Source organism: Salmo salar, chromosome 19, assembly GCF_965601325.2.
Source record: "Salmo salar chromosome 19, fSalSal1, whole genome shotgun sequence".
Taxonomy (NCBI): Eukaryota; Metazoa; Chordata; class Actinopteri; order Salmoniformes; family Salmonidae; genus Salmo; species Salmo salar.
This window is the reverse complement of record NC_138309.1, coordinates 87,250,361-87,265,000: the sequence shown is the minus strand read 5'-3', so window position 1 is coordinate 87,265,000 and position 14,640 is coordinate 87,250,361. Positions and strand designations below refer to the sequence as shown.

The 14,640-nt window shown below is 48.7% G+C and overlaps 1 protein-coding gene across 1 annotated transcript in view; it reads left to right on the top strand.

The window, feature by feature from the left end:
- Positions 1-14,640, top strand: part of stau2 (staufen double-stranded RNA binding protein 2) — a 334,020-nt gene that overhangs the window by 305,652 nt on the left and 13,728 nt on the right. Inside the window, exon 15 of the mRNA XM_082966023.1 lies at positions 12,862-12,927. Coding sequence (XP_082822149.1) covers positions 12,862-12,927 — 66 coding nt within the window. The remainder of the gene's footprint in view (positions 1-12,861; positions 12,928-14,640) is intronic.

Genomic DNA, 14,640 nt, shown 5'->3' with positions numbered 1-14,640 from the left:
CCACTAGAGAGAGAGATGTAGGAGATGGGTTCTGGCCCACTAGAGAGAGAGATGTAGGAGATGGGTTCTGGCCCACTAGAGAGAGAGAGATGTAGGAGATGGGTTCTGGCCCACTAGAGAGAGAGAGATGTAGGAGATGGGTTCTGGCCCACTAGAGAGAGAGATGTAGGAGATGGGTTCTGGCCCACTAGAGAGAGAGAGATGTAGGAGATGGGTTCTGGCCCACTAGAGAGAGAGATGTAGGAGATGGGTTCTGGCCCACTAGAGAGAGAGAGATGTAGGAGATGGGTTCTGGCCCACTAGAGAGAGAGATGTAGGAGATGGGTTCTGGCCCACTAGAGAGAGAGAGATGTAGGAGATGGGTTCTGGCCCACTAGAGAGAGAGATGTAGGAGATGGGTTCTGGCCCACTAGAGAGAGAGAGATGTAGGAGATGGGTTCTGGCCCACTAGAGAGAGAGAGATGTAGGAGATGGGTTCTGGCCCACTAGAGAGAGAGATGTAGGAGATGGGTTCTGGCCCACTAGAGAGAGAGATGTAGGAGATGGGTTCTGGCCCACTAGAGAGAGAGAGATGTAGGAGATGGGTTCTGGCCCACTAGAGAGAGAGAGATGTAGGAGATGGGTTCTGGCCCACTAGAGAGAGAGATGTAGGAGATGGGTTCTGGCCCACTAGAGAGAGAGAGATGTAGGAGATGGGTTCTGGCCCACTAGAGAGAGAGATGTAGGAGATGGGTTCTGGCCCACTAGAGAGAGAGAGATGTAGGAGATGGGTTCTGGCCCACTAGAGAGAGAGAGATGTAGGAGATGGGTTCTGGCCCACTAGAGAGAGAGAGATGTAGGAGATGGGTTCTGGCCCACTAGAGAGAGAGATGTAGGAGATGGGTTCTGGCCCACTAGAGAGAGAGAGATGTAGGAGATGGGTTCTGGCCCACTAGAGAGAGAGAGATGTAGGAGATGGGTTCTGGCCCACTAGAGAGAGAGAGATGTAGGAGATGGGTTCTGGCCCACTAGAGAGAGAGATGTAGGAGATGGGTTCTGGCCCACTAGAGAGAGAGAGATGTAGGAGATGGGTTCTGGCCCACTAGAGAGAGAGATGTAGGAGATGGGTTCTGGCCCACTAGAGAGAGAGAGATGTAGGAGATGGGTTCTGGCCCACTAGAGAGAGAGAGATGTAGGAGATGGGTTCTGGCCCACTAGAGAGAGAGATGTAGGAGATGGGTTCTGGCCCACTAGAGAGAGAGAGATGTAGGAGATGGGTTCTGGCCCACTAGAGAGAGAGAGATGTAGGAGATGGTGGGTTCTGGCCCACTAGAGAGAGAGAGATGTAGGAGATGGGTTCTGGCCCACTAGAGAGAGAGATGTAGGAGATGGGTTCTGGCCCACTAGAGAGAGAGATGTAGGAGATGGGTTCTGGCCCACTAGAGAGAGAGATGTAGGAGATGGGTTCTGGCCCACTAGAGAGAGAGAGATGTAGGAGATGGGTTCTGGCCCACTAGAGAGAGAGAGATGTAGGAGATGGGTTCTGGCCCACTAGAGAGAGAGAGATGTAGGAGATGGGTTCTGGCCCACTAGAGAGAGAGATGTAGGAGATGGGTTCTGGCCCACTAGAGAGAGAGATGTAGGAGATGGGTTCTGGCCCACTAGAGAGAGAGAGATGTAGGAGATGGGTTCTGGCTGTTTGCTTAGGGACAAAACCCTCCTATTGGGTTGGCACTACAGACAGAACACCAACCAACCGGAAATTGTTGCTCATGATTGCAATTTATTGTTATTGGGAAAGGAAGAGGAGAGATGAAGAGGAGGAGAGATGAAGGGTTAGAGGAGGAGGAGGAGGAGAGAGGAAGGGTTAGAGGAGGAGGAGAGTTGGAGGAGAGAGGAAGGGTTAGAGGAGAGATGGGGGGTTGGAGGAGGAGAGAGGAAGAGGAGGAGGAGGAGAGAGGAAGGGTTAGAGGAGGAAGAGGAGAGAGGAAGACTCCTGTAAGACCTTATCTTGTATTCCTGCTAATCAGGGAGAGATGGATGGATGGGGATAACACAGATAACTGCCAGAATAATGGAAACTCTTGCGTAAATGAGGAATACAAAGTACACTGAACAGAAATATAAAACGCAACATGTAAAGTGTTGGTCCCATCTTTCATGAGCGTAAATAAAATATCCCCGAATTTTTCCATATGAACAAAAAGCTTATTTCTCTCAAATTTTGGGCGCAAATTTGTTTACATCCCTGTTAGTGAACATTTCTCCTTTGCCAAGATAATCCATCCACCTGACAGGTGTAGCACATCAAGAAGTAGATTAAACAGAATGGTCATTACACAGGTGCACCTTGTGCTGGGGACAATAAAAGACCACTCTGAAAATGTACAGTTTTGTAACACAACACAATGCCACAGATGTCTCAGGTTTTGAGGGAGCATGAAGTTGGCATGCTGACTGCAGGAATGTCCTCCAGAACTGTTGCCAGAGAATTAAATGTTCATTTATGTACCATAAGTCACCTCCAACATCGTTTTAGAGAATTTAGCAATATGTCCAACCGGCCTCACAACCGTAGACCACATGTAACCACACCCGCTCATAGCCTCCACATCCGGCTTCTTCACCTGTGGGATCATCTGATACCAGCCACCCAGGCAGCTGATAAAACTGAGGAGTATTTCTGTCTGTAATTAAGCCCTTTTGTGGGGAAAAACTCATTCGGATTGGCTGGGCCAGGCTCCCCGGTGGGTGGGCCTATGCCCTCCCAGGCCCACCCAAGGCTGCACCCCTGCCCAGTCATGTGAAATCCATACATTAAGGCCATAATACAGTTCTTTCAATTAACGGATTTCCTTACTCAGTAAAATATTTTTCAATTGTTACATGTTGCTTTTTATAGTTTTGTTCTGTATACAGGTTGCTTCCACACAGGTGTGGTTCCTGAGTTAATTAAGCAATTAACATCACATCATGCTTAGGATCATGTATAAAAATACTGGGAAGGCCATTGTTTTGGCTACCATGGCTACGCCACCATAGGATGACAAAACCCACAGGGCAGGAGAGGTGACTGAATGGTTTGATGCCGTCACCAGATCGCAGCGACCCAATTGAACACTTGTGGGAGATTCTGGAGCGGCATCTGAGACAGCGTTTTTCAACAGGTGTGACTTGTTAAAAGTTAATTTGTGGAATTTCTTTCTTTCCTTAATGCGTTTGAGCCAATTGGTTGTGTTGTGACAAGGTAGGGGTGGTATACAGAAGATATCCCTATTAGGTAAAAGACCAAGTCCATATTATGGCAAGAACAGCTCAAAGAAGAGAAACAACAGTCCATCAGTACTTTAAGACATGAAGGTCAGTCAATCCGGGAACATTTCAAGAATTTTGAATGTTTCTACAAGTGCAATCGCAAAAATCATCAAGCGCTATGATGAAACTGGATCTCATGAGGACCGCCACAGGAAAGGAAGACCCAGAGTTACATCTGCTGCAGAGGATAAGTTCATTAGAGTTACCAGCCTCAGAAATTGCACATTTCAACATCAACTGTTCAGGAGAGACTGTGTGAATCAGGCCTTCATGGATGAATTGCTGCAAAGAAACCACTACTAAAGGACACCAATAAGAAAAAGAGACTTGCTTTGGCCAAGAAACACGAGCAATGGACATTAGACTGGTGGAAATCTGTCCTTTGGTCTGATGAGACCAGATTTGAGATTTTTGGTTCAAACCACTGGGCTTTGTGAGACGCAGAGCAGGTGAACAGATGATCTCCGCATGTGTGGTTCCCACCGTGAAGCATGGAGGAGGAGGTGTGGGGGTGCTTTGCTGGTGATACTGTCATGATTTATTTTGAATTCAAGGCACACTTAACCAGCATGGCTACCACAGCATTCTGCAGCGAGACACCATCCTGACTGTCATTTGTTTTTCAAGAGGACAATGACCCAACACACCTCCAGGCTGTGTAAGGACTATTTGACCAAGAAGGAGAGTGATGGAGTGCTACATCAGATGACCTGGCCTCCAAAATCACCCGGCCTCAACCCAATTGAGATGGTTTGGGATGAGTTGTCAGTGCAGATAGTCCAGGTAACCATTCATTAACTATTTAGCAGTCTTCTAGCTTGGGGGTAAAAATTGTCTCGGAGCCTGTTGGCCAGAGAGCCGATGCTCTGGCACCATTTGCCGGATAGTAGCAGAGTGAACAGTCTGTAGCTTGGGTGACTGGAGTCTTTGGCTTCCGTTGACACCGCCTGGTATGGATGTCCTGGATGGCAGGGTGCTCGGGCCAAGTGATGTACTGGGCTGTCCGCACTACCCTCTGTAGCGCTTTACGGTCGAGAGTGGTGCGTTTGCCATACCAAGCGGTGATGCAGTCAGTCAAGATGCTCTTGATGGTGCAGCTGTAGAACTTTTTTGAGGATCCGAGTGCCCGTGCCAAATCTTTTCAGCCTCCTGAGGGGGAAGAGGCGCTGTCGTACCCTCTTCACGACTGTGTTGTTTGTAAATCATGATAATTCTTTAGTGATGTGGACACAGAGGAACTTCGATGCTCTCGACCCGCTCCACTCCAGCCCCTTCGATGTGAATGGGGGGCGTGCTCGGCCCTCCGTTTCCTGTAGATCAGGTCCTTTGTCTTGCTGACGTTAAGGGAGAGTCTCTGACCTCCTTCCTGTAGGCTGTCTCATCGCCGGCGGTGATCAGGCCTACCATCATCATTTCGTCAACAAACTTGATGGCGTTGGAGTCGTGCTTGGCCACGTAGTAATGGGTGAACAGGGAGTACAGGAGGGGACTAAGCACACACCCCTGAGGGGCCCCCGTGTTGAGGGTCAGCTTGGCAGAGTTGTTGTTGCCTACCCTTACCACCTGGGGCCATCCGGTCAGGAAGTCCAGGATCCATTTACAGAGGAAGTTGTTTAGTCCCAGGTTCCCCAGCTTGTTGATTGAGCTTGGAGCGGACTATAGTGTTGAACGCTGAGCTGTAGTCTATAAACATCATTCTCACGTAGTTATTTCCCCTCTTGTCCAGGTGGGAGAGGGCACTGTGATGTGCAATAGAGATTGTGGTATCTGTGGATCTGTTGGTACAGTATGTGAATTGGAGTGGGTCCAGGGTGTCGATGTGTGTCTTTACCAGCCTTTCAAAGCACTTCATAATACTGATGAATACTGGCGATAGTCCTTTAGGCAGGTTACTTTGGAGTTCTTGGGAACAGGGACAATGGGACATTTTGAGATTACAGTTTGTTGGGATTACATACTGGCATAAGGAAAGATTGAAAATGTCAGTGAAGACACATGCCAGCTGGTCTGACATGCTTTGAGAACGCTCCCTGGTATTCCGTCTGGCCCAGCAGCCTTGCAAGTGTTAACCTGTTTAAAGTTTTACTCTACATCGGCCACGTAGAGCGAAATTGACACCGTCATCCGCAACAACGGGGGGGCTTTTCACGCAAGACTCAGTGTTGTTTTCATCGAAGCGAACTCAGAGCTTCGAAGTGATCAAGTTGATATGTGATGGTTACTTGTGAGATGTTAATATATTTCAGTTGTTGGCCAGTTTCCAATCATAGTAGAGGAGAGAGAGAAAAGGAAAGGGAGAGGAGGAAAGGAAAGGGGGAGGAGGAAAGGAAAGGGGGAGGAGGAAAGGAAAGGGAGAGGAGGAAAGGAAAGGGGGAGGAGGAAAGGAAAGGGAGAGGAGGAAAGGAAAGGGGGAGGAGGAAAGGAAAGGGGGAGGAGGAAATGAAAGGGGGAGGAGGAAATGAAAGGGAGAGGAGGAAAGGAAAGGCGGAGGAGGAAAGGAAAGGGAGAGGAGGAAAGGAAAGGGGGAGGAGGAAATGAAAGGGAGAGGAGGAAAGGAAAGGCGGAGGAGGAAAGGAAAGGGGGAGGTGGAAAGGAAAGGGGGAGGAGGAAATGAAAGGGAGAGGAGGAAAGGAAAGGCGGAGGAGGAAAGGAAAGGGGGAGGAGGAAATGAAAGGGAGAGGAGGAAAGGAAAGGCGGAGGAGGAAAGGAAAGGGAGAGGAGGAAAGGAAAGGGGGAGGAGGAAAGGAAAGGGGGAGGAGGAAAGGAAAGGCGGAGGAGGAAAGGAAAGGGAGAGGAGGAAAGGAAAGGGGGAGGAGGAAATGAAAGGGAGAGGAGGAAAGGAAAGGGGGAGGTGGAAAGGAAAGGCGGAGGAGGAAAGGAAAGGGGGAGGTGGAAAGGAAAGGGGGAGGAGGAAAGGAAAGGGGGAAATGAGGAAAGGAAAGGGGGAGGAGGAAAGGAAAGGGGAGGGGAAAGGAAAGGAAAGGAGGAAGGAGTCATAGGGTGAGAACTCAAGAGAGAGAGAGAGAGAGTTCTTCAGATCTCACTTTTCACTCTAATATATACAGAGTCTGTCTGTGTTTTAGGGATTCCCTCACTCATTTTTCTCTCTATCTTTTTCCCAACCGTCTTTCTCTGCGATGACGGTAGTGTAGGTATGGGGGTAGGAATTTGGAGGTTTAGGGGTGGTTTTGGGGTTGGGGGGTTGGGGGGGGTTTAGGGGGATGGGATTGAGGGTATGGTGGGAGTGGTAATGTGGGGGCTGCCCAGTGTCATCTCAGCAGATGTATATAATCTCCCTCTCTCTCCTTCCTCCTCCTCTTAGGAGACAGAGAGAGGGAGGAGATAGAAGGTAGGGGGGCACACATCTGGACCTTATCTCAAGAGTCTGCCAGGGATCAGCAGCCTAGTAGGATCAGATCGATCCAGTTTGGCCTGGTTAAACTCAGTCCAGTCCAGTTTGGCCTGGTTAAACTCAGTCCAGTCCAGTTTGGCCTGGTTAAACTCAGCTCAGTCGAGTCCAGTTTGGTCCACTTAGACCTACATTGATGCATCAGGTGTCCAGAGAATGTCTGATTGTTTCAGGTATCAGATCAGATCAGATCAGATGTCCACTGTTCAGACAGAGAATGTCTGATTGTTTCAGGTATCAGATCAGATCAGATGTCCACTGTTCAGACAGAGAATGTCTGATTGTTTCAGGTATCAGATCAGATCAGATGTCCACTGTCCAGACAGAGAATGTCTGATTGTTTCAGGTATCAGATCAGATCAGATCAGATGTCCACTGTTCAGACAGAGAATGTCTGATTGTTTCAGGTATCAGATCAGATCAGATGTCCACTGTTCAGACAGAGAATGTCTGATTGTTTCAGGTATCAGATCAGATCAGATCAGATGTCCACTGTTCAGACAGAGAATGTCTGATTGTTTCAGGTATCAGATCAGATCAGATCAGATGTCCACTGTTCAGACAGAGAATGTCTGATTGTTTCAGGTATCAGATCAGATCAGATGTCCACTGTCCAGACAGAGAATGTCTGATTGTTTCAGGTATCAGATCAGATCAGATCAGATGTCCACTGTCCAGACAGAGAATGTCTGATTGTTTCAGGTATCAGATCAGATCAGATCAGATGTCCACTGTCCAGACAGAGAATGTCTGATTGTTTCAGGTATCAGATCAGATCAGATGTCCACTGTCCAGACAGAGAATGTCTGATTGTTTCAGGTATCAGATCAGATCAGATCAGATGTCCACTGTCCAGACAGAGAATGTCTGATTGTTTCAGGTATCAGATCAGATCAGATCAGATGTCCACTGTCCAGACAGAGAATGTCTGATTGTTTCAGGTATCAGATCAGATCAGATCAGATGTCCACTGTTCAGACAGAGAATGTCTGATTGTTTCAGGTGTCAGATCAGATCAGATGTCCACTGTCCAGACAGAGAATGTCTGATTGTTTCAGGTATCAGATCAGATCAGATCAGATGTCCACTGTCCAGACAGAGAATGTCTGATTGTTTCAGGTATCAGATCAGATCAGATCAGATGTCCACTGTTCAGACAGAGAATGTCTGATTGTTTCAGGTGTCAGATCAGATCAGATGTCCACTGTCCAGACAGAGAATGTCTGATTGTTTCAGGTGCCAGATCAGATCAGATCAGATCAGATCAGATGTCCACTGTTCAGACAGAGAATGTCTGATTGTTTCCAAGACAGCTGATGGCCAGAATAGTTAATTACAGATAGCTCTGCACGGCTCTCATCTCATTCTGTGTGTTTGTGATTTTAAAAGGGATTCTGGAGGTCTTCCATGGCAATAGAAGGAGCGTTGGTGGGAAAATAATAAAATCGGGTTATTTATTTTAGTTATTTATTTATTTTAATTTTAGTTTTTAGTTGCGTCCAGATGTGTTTCATTCTACTACAGCGGCTGACATCGGTGGATCATGATGTCATATTGGTAAATGGAACTTGACCCAAACAATGGAAATGCCATGGAAACCACGGGGGTGGAGGAGAGGGGATCTCCTCATTGTCCCCCAGCAACATTAGCTTACATTTAGGCTATTGTCTATATCTGTATGTCACACACTACGTTGAGGTCAAAATCAGAGTATAAGTCTTGTATGGATGTCAACCTCCATCACATGTTCATGTCATCATCACCAATCCACTGCATTACAGTTAGAAACTACTTTGACCACCAACCACTGATTTCTCTATGCTAGCTATGCTAACAGCTTATACGGACAGGAGTTAGCATTTAGCAGTCACTTCTTCTAGACCTGAAAATTGGACTTCTAAATGTTATGCAGTGAAAACAGCCAAATATATTTACATGGGACTTTAGTAAGCACATTGTGGGTCTGTTATAATACACCAATCATGTCTGATTTGACCAATATCTACTTTGTTAGAACAGAGTTGTTGAATGTGTGCCAATCCGGCGTCCTTCTACGCCAATCCGTCGTCCTTCTACGCCAATCCGTCGTCCTTCTACGCCAATCCGTCGTCCTTCTACTCCAATCCGTCGTCCTTCTACGCCAATCCGTAGTCCTTCTACTCCAATCCGTCGTCCTTCTACTCCAATCCGTCGTCCTTCTACGCCAATCCGTCGTCCTTCTACTCCAATCCGTCGTCCTTCTACGCCAATCCGTCGTCCTTCTACACCAATCCGTCGTCCTTCTACGCCAATCCGCCGTCCTTCTACGCCAATCCGTCGTCCTTCTACGCCAATCCGTTGTCCTTCTACGCCAATCCGCCGTCCTTCTACTCCAATCCGCCGTCCTTCTACGCCAATCCGCCGTCCTTCTACTCCAATCCGCCGTCCTTCTACTCCAATCCGTAGTCCTTCTACTCCAATCCGTCGTCCTTCTACGCCAATCCGTCGTCCTTCTACTCCAATCCGTCGTCCTTCTACGCCAATCCGTCGTCCTTCTACACCAATCCGTCGTCCTTCTACGCCAATCCGTCGTCCTTCTACACCAATCCGTCGTCCTTCTACGCCAATCCGCCGTCCTTCTACGCCAATCCGTCGTCCTTCTACTCCAATCCGCCGTCCTTCTACGCCAATCCGCCGTCCTTCTACTCCAATCCGCCGTCCTTCTACTCCAATCCGCCGTCCTTCTACGCCAATCCGCCGTCTTTCTACGCCAATCCGGCGTCCTTCTACGCCAATCCACAGTCCTTCTACGATTCCGATCAGTCTGCGTTCCATTGACCTCTTTACCACATCTTCCCAATCAGTCAATCACATACCATTACCAAACAATCACATACCATTACCAATCAATCACATACCAGTACCAATCAATCACATACCATTACCAATCAATCACATACCATTACCAATCAATCACATACCATTACCAATCAATCGCATACCATTACCAATCAATCACATACCATTACCAATCAATCACATACCATTACCAATCAATCGCATACCATTACCAATCAATCAATCACATACCATTACCAATCAATCAATCACATACCATTACCAATCAATCGCATACCATTACCAATCAATCAATCACATACCATTACCAATCAATCACATACCATTACCAATCAATCACATACCATTACCATACCATTACCAATCAATCACATACCATTACCAATCAATCACATACCATTACCAATCAATCACATACCATTACCAATCAATCACATACCATTACCAATCAATCACATACCATTACCAATCAATCACATACCATTACCAATCAATCACATACCATTTACCACAAAGCTTCTTGTTCTCCTTGTTATTTCCCTTAACCAGAAAGATGGAAGAGCCTTTTCACAAACAAAGCATTTGTCACAAATCGCTTCCCAGCAACCCGCGACTTACAACAGCAATTAGGGTGAAGTGCCTGGCTCAAGGGGTACATCGATTCGAACCAGCATTGTATTGGTTACTGGCTCAACGCTCTTAAGCACTAGGCTACTCGCCGCCCGCAAAAATGGACCGACTCTTCCATCAGATAAACCTAGTGCTCAGCGGCATCATAAATGGCACTCTATTCCCTATGATAAAACACTACTTTAGACTAGGGCCCATAGGACCAGTCAAAAGTAGTTCACTACAATAGGATGCAGATAGAGTTGTATCTGTTAGCAGTGTGTGAGTGAGTGAGTGAGTGAGTGAGTGAGTGAGTGAGTGAGTGAGTGAGTGAGTGAGTGAGTGAGTGAGTGAGTGAGTGAGTGAGTGAGTGAGTGAGTGAGTGAGTGAGTGAGTGAGTGACAGAGGGAGAGAGAGAGAAAGACAGAGAGAGAGAGAGAGAGAGAGAGAGAAAGACAGAGAGAGAGAGAGAGAGAGAGAGAGAGAGAGAGACAGAGAGAGAGAGAGAGAGAGAGAGATAGGTATTGTAGGCCTGAAGCTGTTTACATTGTGTTAGTGGTCAGGAATGCAGATGGGACAGCGATTGACTTGGGAAAATGGAGGCAGCCAAACACAGAAGGGAAACAATAAGCTCGACCAACACAGTGAGGTGGGAAACACACACGCTCACTCACAGAAAGACACACAAACAATCAGTAAAACACACACACACACACACTAAAACACACACATGTTAGCCTAATAACGCTAGAGGAACATTTAAGGGAACAAAGACAACATAAGGAGAAGTTAATGTTAGAGGGGAACGTTTCACTAGTCCTGTGTTTAGTCCTGTGTTTAGTCCTGTGTTTAGTCCTGTGTTTAGTCCTGTGTTTAGTCCTGTGTTTAGTCCTGTGTTTAGTCCTGTATTTCACTAGTCCTGTGTTTAGTCCTGTGTTTAGTCCTGTGTTTAGTCCTGTGTTTAGTCCTGTGTTTAGTCCTGTGTTTAGTCCTGTGTTTAGTCCTGTATTTCACTAGTCCTGTGTTTAGTCCTGTGTTTAGTCCTGTGTTTAGTCTGTGTTTAGTCCTGTATTTCACTAGTCCTGTGTTTAGTCCTGTGTTTAGTCCTGTGTTTAGTCCTGTGTTTCACTAGTCCTGTGTTTAGTCCTGTGTTTAGTCCTGTGTTTAGTCCTGTGTTTAGTCCTGTGTTTAGTCCTGTGTTTCACTAGTCCTGTGTTTAGTCCTGTGTTTAGTCCTGTGTTTTACTAGTCCTGTGTTTAGTCCTGTGTTTAGTCCTGTGTTTAGTCCTGTGTTTTACTAGTCCTGTGTTTAGTCCTGTGTTTAGTCCTGTGTTTAGTCCTGTATTTCACTAGTCCTGTGTTTAGTCCTGTGTTTAGTCGTGTGTTTAGTCCTGTGTTTAGTCCTGTGTTTAGTCCTGTATTTCACTAGTCCTGTGTTTAGTCCTGTGTTTAGTCCTGTGTTTAGTCCTGTGTTTAGTCCTGTGTTTAGTCCTGTGTTTAGTCCTTTGTTTCACTAGTCCTGCATGTTGGAGCTCGAAGCCTAAGATGTTCACTGTACCGTGGAATCACACCTGCAACCCTGAACATGTGACCGTTAAACACTCGGAATATGAATCTGTTAGTGTTAGAAGGGAGAAGGGTTAGTGTCCTGTTGCCATTGGGTTTCTCAGAGTAAGTGTTAGAAGGGAGAAGGGTTAGTGTTATTTGAAAAGCAGCTGAAGGGTGACAGTCAGTCCCTCTCTCCCTGTCTCTCTCTCTCTCTCCCTCCCTGTCTCTCTCCCTCCCTGTCTCTCTCCCTCCCTGTCTCTCTCTCTCTCTCCCTCCCTGTCTCTCTCTCTCCCTGTCTCTCTCTCTCTCTCCCTCCCTGTCTCTCTCCCTCCCTGTCTCTCTCCCTCCCTGTCTCTCTCTCTCCCTGTCTCTCTCTCTCTCTCCCTCCCTGTCTCTCTCCCTCCCTGTCTCTCTCCCTCCCTGTCTCTCTCCCTCCCTGTCTCTCTCTCTCCCTGTCTCTCTCTCTCTCTCCCTCCCTGTCTCTCTCCCTCCCTGTCTCTCTCCCTCCCTGTCTCTCTCCCTCCCTGTCTCTCTCTCTCTCTCCCTCCCTGTCTCTCTCTCTCTCTCTCTCCCTCCCTCCCTGTCTATCTCACTCCCTGTCTCTCTCCCTCCCTGTCTCTCTCTCTCCCTGTCTCTCTCTCTCTCTCTCCCTCCCTGTCTCTCTCTCTCTCCCTCCCTCCCTGTCTCTCTCCCTCCCTGTCTCTCTCCCTCCCTGTCTCTCTCTCTCCCTGTCTCTCTCTCTCTCTCTCCCTCCCTGTCTCTCTCTCTCTCTCTCTCTCTCTCCCTCCCTCCCTGTCTCTCTCCCTCCCTTCTCTCTCCCTCCCTGTCTCTCTCTCTCCCTGTCTCTCTCTCTCTCTCTCCCTCCCTGTCTCTCTCTCTCTCTCTCTCTCTCCCTCCCTCCCTGTCTCTCTCCCTCCCTGTCTCTCTCCCTCCCTGTCTCTCTCCCTCCCTGTCTCTCTCCCTCCTTGTCTCACTCCCTCCCTGTCTCTCTCCCTCCCTGTCTCACTCCCTCCCTGTCTCTCTGCCTCCCTGTCTCTCTCCCTCCCTGTCTCTCTCCCTCCCTGTCTCTCTCTCTCTCTCTCTCCCTCCCTCCCTGTCTCTCTCCCTCCCTGTCTCTCTCCCTCCCTGTCTCACTGGGTCATCTGTTCTTCTCTCCCTCCGCAGGCTGCTCTAAGTGCCTTGAAACAGCTGTCGGAGCAGGGACTGGACACGGTGGACTGCCCCATCAAGGTAAAACACGGAGCATCTATAATGCCACATAGACGCTAGTGGTCACCGATACCTTAAAAAAGAGGGTCCTCACAATGGGCCTCAGGATCTCGCCACAGTATTATTTGTACATTCAAATTACCATCATAAAAATGCAATTGTGTTTGTTGTCCGTAGCTTATCCCTGCCCAAACCATAACCCCACCTCCACCATGGGGCCCAAACCATAACCCCACCTCCACCATGGGGCCCAAACCATAACCCCACCTCCACCATGGGGCCCAAACCATAACCCCACCTCCACCATGGGGCCCATACCATAACCCCACCTCCACCATGGGGCCCATACCATAACCCCACCTCCACCATGGGGCCCATACCATAACCCCACCTCCACCATGGGGCCCATACCATAACCCCACCTCCACCATGGGGCCCATACCATAACCCCACCTCCACCATGGGGCCCATACCATAACCCCACCTCCACCATGGGGCCCATACCATAACCCCACCTCCACCATGGGGCCCATACCATAACCCCACCTCCACCATGGGGCCCATACCATAACCCCACCTCCACCATGGGGCCCATACCATAACCCCACCTCCACCATGGGGCCCAAACCATAACCCCACCTCCACCATGGGGCCCAAACCATAACCCCACCTCCACCATGGGGCCCATACCATAACCCCACCTCCACCATGGGGCCCAAACCATAACCCCACCTCCACCATGGGGCCCAAACCATAACCCCACCGTCACCATGGGGCCCAAACCATAACCCCACCTCCACCATGGGGCCCAAACCATAACCCCACCTCCACCATGGGGCCCAACATAACCCCACCGTCACCATGGGGCCCAAACCATAACCCCACCGTCACCATGGGGCCCGTACCATAACCCCACCTCCACCATGGGGCCCATACCATAACCCCACCTCCACCATGGGGCCCATACCATAACCCCACCTCCACCATGGGGCCCAATACCATAACCCCACCTCCACCATGGGGCCCAAACCATAACCCCACCGTCACCATGGGGCCCATACCATAACCCCACCTCCACCATGGGGCCCAAACCATAACCCCACCGTCACCATGGGGCCCAAACCATAACCCCACCGTCACCATGGGGCCCAAACCATAACCCCACCTCCACCATGGGGCCCAAACCATAACCCCACCTCCACCATGGGGCCCAAACCATAACCCCACCTCCACCATGGGGCCCAAATCATAACCCCACCTCCACCATGGGGCCCAAATCATAACCCCACCGTCACCATGGGGCGCTCTGTTCACAACGTTGACGTCAGCAAACCTCTCACCCACACGACGCCATACACATGGTCTGTGGTTATGAGGCTGGTTGGACGTACTGCCAAATTCTATAAAACAACGTTGGAGGCGGCTTATGGTAGAGAAATGAACATTCAATTCTCTGGCAACAGCTCTGGTGGACATTCCAGCAGTCAGCATGCCAATTGGATGCTCCCTCTGAGACATCTGTGGCATTGTGTTGTCTGACAAAACTGCACATTTTCAGAGTGGTCTTTTATTGTCCTCAGCACAAGGTGCACCTGTGTAATGATCATGCTGTTTAATCAGCTTCTTGATATGCCACACCTGTCAGGTGGATGGATTATCTTGGTAAAGGAGAGATGCTCACTAACAGGGATGTAAACACATTTGTGCACAACATTTGAGAGAAATAAGCTTTTT